The 11,225-nt window shown below is 43.9% G+C and overlaps 1 protein-coding gene across 3 annotated transcripts in view; it reads right to left on the reverse strand.

Moving 5' to 3' along the window:
- Positions 1–8,111, reverse strand: part of LOC137376612 (kinesin-like protein KIF13B) — a 172,208-nt gene extending 164,097 nt beyond the window's left edge. For all 3 annotated transcript variants that reach the window (XM_068045496.1, XM_068045495.1, XM_068045498.1), the window contains exon 1: positions 7,719–8,111. In XM_068045496.1, coding sequence (XP_067901597.1) covers positions 7,719–7,773 — 55 coding nt within the window. In that variant the 5' untranslated portion in view covers positions 7,774–8,111. The remainder of the gene's footprint in view (positions 1–7,718) is intronic.
- Between the last annotated feature and the right edge of the window lie 3,114 nt (positions 8,112–11,225).

Consider the following 11,225-nt stretch of genomic DNA (forward strand, 5'->3'; position numbering starts at 1 on the left):
TTGAGAGACAGGTTACTGGTGATAATTGAGCCTAGGTAGGTGAACTCTTGAACCACTTCCAGAGCGTGGTCGCCGATATTGATGGATGGAGCATTTCTGATGTCCTGCCCCATGATGTTCGTTTTCTTGAGGCTGATGGTTAGGCCAAATTCATTGCAGGCAGCCGCAAACCTGTCGATGAGACTCTGCAGGCACTCTTCAGTGTGAGATGTTAAAGCAGCATCGTCAGCAAAGAGCAGTTCCCTGATGAGGACTTTCCGTACTTTGGACTTCGCTCTTAGACAGGCAAGGTTGAACAACCTGCCCCCTGATCTTGTGTGGAGGAAAATTCCTTCTTCAGAAGACTTGAACGCATGTGAAAGCAGCAGGGAGAAGAAAATCCCAAAAAAGTGTGGGTGCGAGAACACAGCCCTGTTTCACGCCACTCAGGATAGGAAAGGGGTCTGGTGAGCAGCCACCATGTTGAATTGTGCCTTTCATATTGTCATGGAATGAGGTGGTGAAGCTGGCCGAGCGCGTCTACCCTGAGGCACAGTGTGGCTTTCGTGCAGAGATCGACCGTTGACATGCTGTTCTCCCTTCGTCAGATACAGGAGAAATGCCGCGAACAACAGATGCCTCTCTACATTGCTTTCATTGATCTCACCAAAGCCTTTGAATTCGTCAGCAGACGTGGTCTCTTCAGACTACTAGAAAAGATTGGATGTCCACCAAAGCTACTAAGTATCATCACCTCATTCCATGACAATATGAAAGGCACAATGCTGAGGACAGTATCCTCAGCACAGACCAGGAACCAAACATGGAACTTTTCTGGGCTATATGGCTCACAGAACACCAAACAGTGTATTTCTCCACTAGGCTGTCAGGGAACCTCTATAGTGGTCTTTTAAAAACAACACTTTCTGGTGGCTTTACACCAAATAAAGCCATGACATGAGCTTAGCAGTTTTCCTGGAAAAAAAAAGCAGCAAGGGTTGTTCCTTATTTTCCACTAAACCTTTAATTTCCATTGTTTCCTCTCTCCAGTCTCTCAAACAAAATATGCATCATGAAAGAATGTTGCACACAATAATTTTATCAAGCAAGTTTGCATAACAATAATCTATAATTTTTTCACCATGATAATTAACAGGATAATTGAAATGCAAAACAAAGGGTACTTTAACATCTTTAAATTAGTATTCCAGTTACATTGGGCTTCCCTGATAATTCAGCTAGTGAAGGTAATGGAGCTAAACTATACAAAAAGGTTCCTGAGTTTTGACCCCTCGCCATCTCTAGTCTTTGCTGAATCCTTAGATTTTAGCCAGAGTGTTACAATTGACCGCAGCATTCCTCAGCAGTTGAATGGTCGACCAACACCCACTGTACAGTATGCAAAATGACCATTTAGGAAAGGTACAAGAATAATATACCCCAGGAATAAATGAACCCCCTCAAGGAAGCAGAGAAAATTAACAGGGGGAAAAACATTAGATTAAGTTACTTCTCCCTTCTGTCGAAGCTGCTACACCATGGAGTCCAAAGGAAGAAGGCTCACGGCCCAATTTCGAACCATGATAATGTTAAAATCTGAAAGATAGGCTTCAGGCAGTGGTGTCACACTTCGTTGCAGACCTATGCTGGAAATTATCAAGTAGCAGAATTCCCTATTTCAAACACATCACTTACCTTTGGCCTCCTTGTCTCAAGAACAAAGAACAGTACAGCACAGGAACAGGCCATTCGGCCCTCCAAGCCTGCGCCGATCTTGATGCCTGCCTAAACTAAAACCTTCTGCACTTCCGGGGACCGTATCCCTCTATTCCCATCCTATTCATGTATTTGTCAAGATGCCTCTTAAACGTCTCTATGGTACCTGCTTCCACCACCTCCCCCGGCAACAAGTTCCAGGCACTCACCACCCTCTGTGTAAAGAACTTGCCTCGCACATCCTCTCTAATCTTTGCCCCTCTCACCTTAAACCCATGTCCCCCAGTAACTGACTCTTCCACCCTGGGAAAATGCTTCTGACTATCCATTCTGTCCATGCCACTCATAACTTTGTAAACCTCTATCATGTCGCCCCTCCACCTCCATCGTTCCAGTGAAAACAATCCGAGTTTATCCAACCTCTCCTCATAGCTAATGCCCTCCAGACCAGGCAACATCATGGTAAACCTCTTCTGTACCCTCTCCAAAGCCTCCACGTCCTTCTGGTAGTGTGGCGACCAGAATTGCACGCAATATTCTAAGTGTGGCCTAACTAAAGTTCTGTACAGCTGCAGCATGACTTGCCTATTTTTATACTCTATGCCCCGACCGATGAAGGCAAGCATGCCGTATGCCTTCCTGACCACCTTATCCACCTGCGTTGCCACTTTCAGTGACCTGTGGACCTGTACGCCCAGATCTCTCTGCCTGTCAATACTCCTAAGGGTTCTGCCATTTACTGTATACTTCCCACCTGCATTAGACCTTCCAAAATGCATTACCTCACATTTGTCCAGATTAAACTCCATCTGCCATTTCTCTGCCCAATTCTCCAACCAATCTATATCCTGCTGTATCCTCTGACAATCCTCATCACTATCCGCAACTCCACCAACCTTTGTGTCGTCTGCAAACTTACTAATCAGACCAGCTACATTTTCCTCCAAATCATTTATATATACTACAAACAGCAAAGGTCCCAGCACTGATCCCTGCGGAACACCACTAGTCACATCCCTCCATTCAGAAAAGCACCCTTCCACTGCTACCCTCTGTCTTCTATGACCGAGCATGTCTTGACAGACAATGAGTAAGTGCCTATCGGTGGTCAGTGGTTTGTGGAGCAGTGCCTGGAATGGCTATAAAGGCCAATTCCAGAGTGACAGACTCTTCCACAGGTGCTGCAGATAAAATTGGTTGTTGGGGCTGTTACTCAGTTGGCTCTCTCCTTGCAATTTTGTCTTTTTTCCTGCCAACTGCTAAGTCTCTTCGACTTGCCACCCTTTAGCCCCGCCTTTATGGCTGTCCGCCTGCTCTGGCGATCACTGGCGACTGACTCACCTCAACTTGTGATCGATGTCAAACACATCACTGCAATGTATAAAAACCAGGGAACAATTTTCAGAGCTAGAGGATTTCGAGCACATTGTCCATTGGTCCTCTAAGCATTGTCTTACATGTAGTGTGTGGAGCGACAAATGAGCAAAGATAAAGGGGAACAAACAGGGGCATAGGATGTATAATAATGTTTTTTTAATGCATAGTTTACAGGAAAAGGTGTACAGAATGAAACTAAGTCTAACTCAGTCACCCCAAGCTGCACCATTGACCCTTCAGCAGTCAGTTAGAGAGCAATAGTACCAGAAATCTGATAGCAGCTCTGACAGACACTTGGAGCAAGGGGAATATTTCTCCATGACAGATATACTTAAATCCTACCTTTGACTATGTAAATATCAGGGATGCTGATCACACAGTTTACTCGATAAGGTTCGAATTTATTTTTATCAAATAAAATCCTCCAAGAGGCCAGTCAATTAAATCTTCTTGCATTCAGCAAAGGTATCATTTTCATCTCTACAGATTTAATTACAAAAACTCTAATCTCACAATCTGGATTTAGATCATAATAGATGCAAAAACTGCTGAAATGCTCTAAAGAAATAAAAGTTAAATATTGAATGGATTTTTCTTGTTTTAATATCCTGGCATACCCTGTATTAGTGTCTCAGATTAGTCTCAATAGTGTCACCAAGTGTTTTTTGTGCAATGCCATTTCCAGTTGCTACTTACTGCATTGGTTCTCACGCAAACTCAGGCATATCAGCTGCACAGACTGAGGCTTTATCTCAAAAATTACAGCAGCATTGCCCACAAAGATCATGTGTGTATGTTAAAATCAGGGATATCCGACCTGTAGGCTCCCTTGCTCTGCCAATCTGAACCTTGAAGTCAAGGCTATTTAGTCCTTTTTGTACTTATTTATGTGTTGATGTAAAGTCTGTGAGCTTGCAGGTTTGCAAAGGGCTGTTTTTAGGATTACAGATTCATTGGTTGGTGAATCATAAATCAGAACGCCAAGGTCCATCAATATCAGCAACTGAGATATATACAAATTAATGTGAACTCGGATTTCACTGTGTCTAATGCTCCCAAAGCTCTGTGGTGTGCAAATATTGGTCGAGCAAAGGAAAACGCTTGCGCTGCCCATGCAGTGAATGACACAAAGTACATGCAGGGAAATGCTAATGGAAACAATTGCCTCATAAAAATTGATTGCGCGAGCATGTAAAAGCATGGAGAAAATATACAGAGTTACCAGCAGACAAGCCAGAGCCTTTCCACCTTATCAAACAACTCTGGTTCAGCAAGTGATGGTTCAGAACCAGTAGTCCTGGTGACAATACTGTCCAAGAGAAAAACTGACTGACGTGAAATTCCTCTGCTGAGCTTGGATTGATACAGAATTCTCAGGTTGAGCCGCAACAGCCCTTGAGGGCCCATTAGTAATGTCTGTTTAGTTTAACTGCTCGGAAATCACTACTCCAATCATAATCTTCAATCGCTCAAAAATCTCTTTCAGATGTTACATACACAAGAAGGCCTGGAATTGTAATGGGTCATTTTTGCTGAAGCAGTTCAATAGTCCTGTGACTCAGCCCTCTCTCAAGGCTGAAAGTTTGTGCAGAGCATGCGCATCTGATTCAGCGATTCTGTAAAGAAAGTCTCAATTGTGTTAATCTCCATTGGAGTGAGGTTGCCCAGCTTTGAACTGATCTGAATCCAGGAGCAAAGGATGGGTTTATGCTGCAGCCTGGTAAATAGCAGTACAGTATTATATCACTGGAGTTTGTGGAATACATACTAAAATTGTCAATGGTTACAACTATGCCAAGTTTTAAACAGCTTCAAACAGTAATGAGGGGGGAAAAAGAAATCATTGGGAAAAATATGCTACTTTGTGCTGCCCTGAAGAGAATCAAAAAATCCTGACTGGTTAGCACAGTGGTCAACAGATATAAAAGCTAAAATACTGCTGATGCTGTAAATCTGAAATAAAAAACAAGAAATGCTGGAAATACTTAGCAGGTCTGGCAGCATCTGTGGAGAGCGAAGTAAAGCTAACTTTTCAGGTCAGTGACCCTTCATCAGAACCCAACAGATACCGAATACTACACAAAGACAGGAGGAGGATCTGGCACAATTTGCGTCCAACAATCTGATCTTGTTTATGTATCTCCTTGGCTTCACAGAATTGATTACAAAGAGATCAAGGAGAAAAAAGAAAATTTCAAGTCAACACCTGTGTTGGTCTTCATTAAAACAATTCAGAACCATCAGAGGAGATGGAGAACTCAGACTTTAGTACATCATTTATGTTAGCATGACAGTGGAATACTGAGAGAATGCTGCGCTGTCAGTGGTGCCGTCTTTATGATGAGATGTTAAACCGAGGCTGCTCTGCCCTTACAGGTGGATGCAATAGCTCCCACTTCACTATTCAAAGAAGAGTCTCCTGTCGTTCTGAATATTTATCACTTAACTAACACTGCCAAAACAGACTATCTGGTCATTAATCTCAAACTGTTTATGGGAGCTTGCTATGCGCAAATTGCCTGCCGAATTTCCCTTCCTTACAACAGTGACTTAACTTTAAAAGTACTTAATTGGCTGTAAAGTGCTTTGGGATGTCCTGAGGTCGTGAAAAGCAATGTATAAATTCAAGTTCTTCCTTCCTATTTTTCTTTGAATTCAATTTTCAAGCCAAGGAGTAGGAAATTTGTAACTGAAGGGAATTTAGAGCCTCTACAGAGGACAGTCATTTGGCAAATATCACAGGCAACTTTTGTCAAGAAGAGATGCTGACTTGGTCGTTTCGATGCTGAAAACAACACACTACTTGTTTGCAAAGTCTACTTCTTCCTGCATCTGGCTTCAGCGATTCTTTGGAGTCAAACCACAGTGAGAAGCCCTTGTAAAAGTGCTATGCCACATAGGCTCCACAGACATAAAATCATCCAAAATAATAGTGTGCATTGTAGATGACATTTTGGTATGTATCATTATTTTTACTGGTATAAAATTAAGTTCTTACGATGGTATGCCACTAATACCATAGTAATTGCAACAAATTAAGATTCATATTATTCTGCATCATATCACCAACATATAAACTTTTTTTTTTAAAGTCAGATGATGACTTTTTTTTTTAAATATCCTCCCGATGGCAGAGCAAAAAAATTTACCACTCAGTGCGGAATTCATCCACATGGACTAGTGGGCTCGAAAGGGCAGGACAAGAAAAATATCAGGGTTCCTAATCTACATCCAGTGATTCATAATGAAAGGACAGCTGTGTGAATGGGGACAGAAACAGATTTGGCCGTATTGCACCCCACTGTCTGACAGCATTCATCATTTATGCACAGTGGACAGTGGCCACTCAGGTGAGGGACCAAAGTGCTCACGGCATGTGCAAAACCATGCCACAAAAAGGATTAGCACCTTCAGAAGTGTAGTGAAAGAGGGGGAAAAAAGGAGAGAGGGTGCGAAAGGCCTGGAGGCTTTCCGCAACTGGTGGACACTACAAGGGGTGGAGTGCGATGTGGTGTCAAATTTTGTTTGATAATGCTCCTGGGAAGCTTTACTACTTAAAGGTGCTCTATAAATGCAAGTTGGTGTTGCTACATAAACAGCACAGGTGGAAAAATTTAAGTTTTCTTTAAATATTTGGGTTTCCAGTAATTGCACCCCCCTAAAAAAAAGGGGGCACCTTTGTTAGATTTTTGCGTTGATGGCACTGAGGCAGCCCATTGTCTCCTTATGGGTTTTACTTAAAAGGGGCAGAAGGTTCAAAAAGAGCAATGCAGGAAATGCCTCGTCAAAGCACAAAGCAGCCCTGGTCAGCTAAGGAACTACATGTCTCTCATTCAAAAGAAAAGCTGCTAAATATCCTGCAGAAATTCCTTGTGTTAAACATTAAACAGAAAACAAACATTTAACTGGAGCTAGATCAAAGCTGACTATTGATAACAAACTCTGCAAAAAAAAAAATGAATCACATCCTGAAACCAAAATTACTGCAAAATACAGTTGTTTCAACTTCCATAATTTAAACTGAAAAGAGATGTTAATACACTAAAAATCAAACTGCACCCCTCAAGACTAATGCCCTTCAGCAACTGAATCACATCAACAGGTGATCCTCAGCAGTTAGTCAGGAACAACTTACTCATGAACTAACTCAGCCTAACCTTGATACTCCTCCGCCCGAATTTAGATAAAAATCCTGCGCCCAATAATAATAATAAATGAAGGGAGGCAGGAGGGGTTAAGATAGCAACAAGCCAACTTGGTACATGTTACAGATCCATCTACACCAACATGACTCGGGACTCAAAAGCAGGATTTCAGGAGGGAAGCCGGACTTGTTGATGCTTCTTTGCTTTCAAACAAGTGCCAAGAATCAGTTCTGTAATACGATCAACTCTTGCTTTTGGAAACCCATCAGCCAAAACATCAAAAGACAAATAAAATATTTATCAAGGCTACTGAAAAGAGATCTAATGCTTTAATTATACACATGCAAGGAGCCCCAACTTTGGGACAGTGAAAGGGAACTTTTGAATTCCAAGCTCAAACCACACCCGCAATTAATATTTCCAAATCAGATCCAGCCTAATAATATAATTGAAAGTCTTAACAAGATGTATTTAATGATGATAATGTCTGGCTGGGTTTACCTCTCCTGTTGAGGGGGCGAATCCTCACGGCCACCTTCACATTGGACTCGGACATGTTGCTGACAGGATGAGGCTTGAAGCTCCAACTCGCAAAATAAAACTTTTTCCCCTGCCCTCAGTTTTAAAATAACTAATACGAGAGTTTTAGGAAGATTTTAAACGTCGACACGGCCGGCGACGACTTCGGACTCTCCACTCGACCGCCTTCGCTCCACTCCTCAAAACTTTTTATTTGAAATTGTTTATTTTTCTGAGGTGTTTTTTTTTTAATCCCCTTTTGTATCCGCTCTGCCCCGTGCGTTTCACCTGTTTCGTTGCCTGAGTTTGAAACGATGACCCTTCGCCATGACAGCAACAAGCCCAAGCCGGCAGCGGCGGCCGGAGACACTCGGAGGGAGGGGGAGGGGCGGGGAGCGTCCGAGAGGTTTCGGCAATTTCCGGAGGGTGTGCGGAGGATCGGCAACTTCCGGAAAGAGAGCGCGGAGGATCGGCAACTTCCGGAGAGGGCGCGGAGGATCGGCAACTGCCGGAAAGAGTGGGCGGAGGATCGGCAATTTCCGGCAAGAGAAGAAAGCTTACATTTCTGTAGCGCCTTGCACGACCACAGGACGTCCCAAAGTGCTTTACAAGCCAATGAACTACGTTTTTTGAAGTGTAATCGCCGTTGTAAAGTAAATACATAGAATCATAGAATGATTACAGCACAGAAGGAGGCCATTCAGCCCATCGAGTCCATGCTGGTTTTCTTCAAGAACAGCTCACCAAGTCCCACTCCCCTGCCTTATCCCCTTAGCCCTGCAAACCTTTTCTCTTCAGATAATTATCCAGTCGTCTTTTTAATGCCTCAATTGGATCTGCCTCCACCACACTCTCACGACCACTCGCTGTGTACAAATGTTTTTCCTCATCGCTGTTGCTTCTTTTGCTAATTACCTTAAATAGGTGCTCTCTAGTTCTGGATCCTTCCGCCAACTTCTCAAGGGCAATTACAGATGGGCAATAAATGTTGGCCTAGCCAGTGACGCCCACATCCCAGGAACGAATAAAAAAAAGTTTCTCCCTATCTACTCAGTCCAGACTCGTCATGATTTTGAACACCTTTGTCAAATTTTGTCAAAGGCGGCGCAGTGGTTAGCACCGCAGCCTCACAGCTCCAGGGACCCAGGTTCAATTCTGGGTACTGCCTGTGCGGAATTTGCAAGTTCTCCCTGTGACCGTGTGGGTTTTCACCGGGTGCTCCAGTTTCCTCCCACAGCCAAAGACTTGCAGGTTGATAGGTAAATTGGCCATTGTAAATTGCCCCTAGTGTAGGTAGGTGGTAGGGAATATGGGATTTCTTTTGGGCCTCCTTATCTCGAGAGACAATGGATACGCGCCTGGAGGTGGTCAGTGGTTTGTGAAGCAGCGCCTGGAGTGGCTATAAAGGCCAATTCTGGAGTGACAGGCTCTTCCACAGGTGCTGCAGAGAAATTTGTTTGTTGGGGCTGTTGCACAGTTGGCTCTCCCCTTGCGCCTCTGTCTTTTTTCCTGCCAACTACTAAGTCTCTTCGACTCGCCACAATTTAGCCCTGTCTTTATGGCTGCCCGCCAGCTCTGGCGAATGCTGGCAACTGACTCCCACGACTTGTGATCAATGTCACACGATTTCATGTCGCGTTTGCAGACGTCTTTATAATGGAGACATGGACGGCCGGTGGGTCTGATACCAGTGGCGAGCTCGCTGTACAATGTGTCTTTGGGGATCCTGCCATCTTCCATGCGGCTCACATGGCCAAGCCATCTCAAGCGCCGCTGACTCAGTAGTGTGTATAAGCTGGGGGTGTTGGCCGCTTCAAGGACTTCTGTGTTGGAGATATAGTCCTGCCACCTGATGCCAAGTATTCTCCGAAGGCAGCGAAGATGGAATGAATTGAGACGTCGCTCTTGGCTGGCATACGTTGTCCAGGCCTCGCTGCCGTAGAGCAAGGTACTGAGGACACAGGCCTGATACACTCGGACTTTTGTGTTCCGTGTCAGTGCGCCATTTTCCCACACTCTCTTGGCCAGTCTGGACATAGCAGTGGAAGCCTTACCCATGCGCTTGTTGATTTCTGCATCTAGAGACAGGTTACTGGTGATAGTTGAGCCTAGGTAGGTGAACTCTTGAACCACTTCCAGAGCGTGGTCGCCAATATTGATGGATGGAGCATTTCTGACATCCTGCCCCATGATGTTCGTTTTCTTGAGGCTGATGGTTAGGCCAAATTCATTGCAGGCAGACGCAAACCTGTCGATGAGACTCTGCAGGCATTCTTCAGTGTGAGATACTGTAGGATTAGTATAAATGGACGGTTCTTGGTCAGCACAGACTCTGTGGGCCGAAGGGCCTGTTTCAGTGCTGTATCTCTAAATAAATAAAATGAAAATAAATTCTCCTCCAAGGAGAAAAGATCCAGCTTTTCCAATCAATCCACATAACTGAAATCCCTCATCCCTGGAACCATTCTCCCAAATTCAGGGGTGGTGCCAGAGGACGTGAGAATTGCAAATGTTACACTCTTGTTCAAAAAAGGGTGTAAGGACAAGCCCAGCAACTACAGGCCAGTCAGTTTAACATCGGTGGTGGGAAAGCCTTTCCAAACAATAATCCAGGACAAAATTAACAGTCACTTGGACAAATTTGGATTAATTAAGGAAAGCCAGCAAGGATTTGCTGATGGTGAACAACTAACTTAATTTGAGCTTTTTGATGAGGTTAAAGAAAGGATTGATGAGGGTAATGCCATTGCTGTGGTGTGCATGGACTTCCAAAAGACGTTTGATAAAGTGCCACGTAACCGGCTTGTCAGCAAATTGAAGCCCGTGGAATAAAAGGGACAGTGGCAGCATGGATAGAAAGTTGGCTGAGTGACAGGAAACAGAGTGGTGGTCAACGGTTGTTCCTCCAGACAGGAGGAAGGTAAATAGTGGGGTTCCCCAGGGGTTAGTTCACTGTTTTCCTTGATCGATATTAATGAAGACTTGAGTATGCAGGGTATTATTTCAAAATTTGCAGATAACACAAAACTTGGAAGTATTATGAACTTTTAAAGAGGATCGTAAGAGAACATAGGCTGGTGAAATGGGCGGACCAGTGGCAGATGAAATTTACTGCAGAGAAGTGCAAAGTGCTTTTGCCAGGAAGAACAAGGAGAGGTAAAATAAGGGTACAATTCTAAATTGGGTGCAGGAACAGAAAGGCCCAGGGGTATATGTGCACAAATCATTGAAAGTGGCAGGGCAGGTTAAGAAAGCAGTTAAATTGGGCATACAGGGTCCTGGGCGTTATAAATAGAGGCATAGGGTACAAAAGCAAGGGGATTATGGTGAACCTGTATTTAAAAAAATGGTTCGGCCTCAACTGGAGTATTGTGTCCAATTCTGGGCACCACATTTTAGCAAGGATGTGAAGGCATTGAAAAGGGTTCAGAAAAGGTTTTGAGAATGGTTCCAGGAATGAGAGACTTCAGTTTCTGGGATAGATTGGAG

Source organism: Heterodontus francisci, chromosome 13 (genome assembly GCF_036365525.1).
Source record: "Heterodontus francisci isolate sHetFra1 chromosome 13, sHetFra1.hap1, whole genome shotgun sequence".
Taxonomy (NCBI): domain Eukaryota; kingdom Metazoa; phylum Chordata; class Chondrichthyes; order Heterodontiformes; family Heterodontidae; genus Heterodontus; species Heterodontus francisci.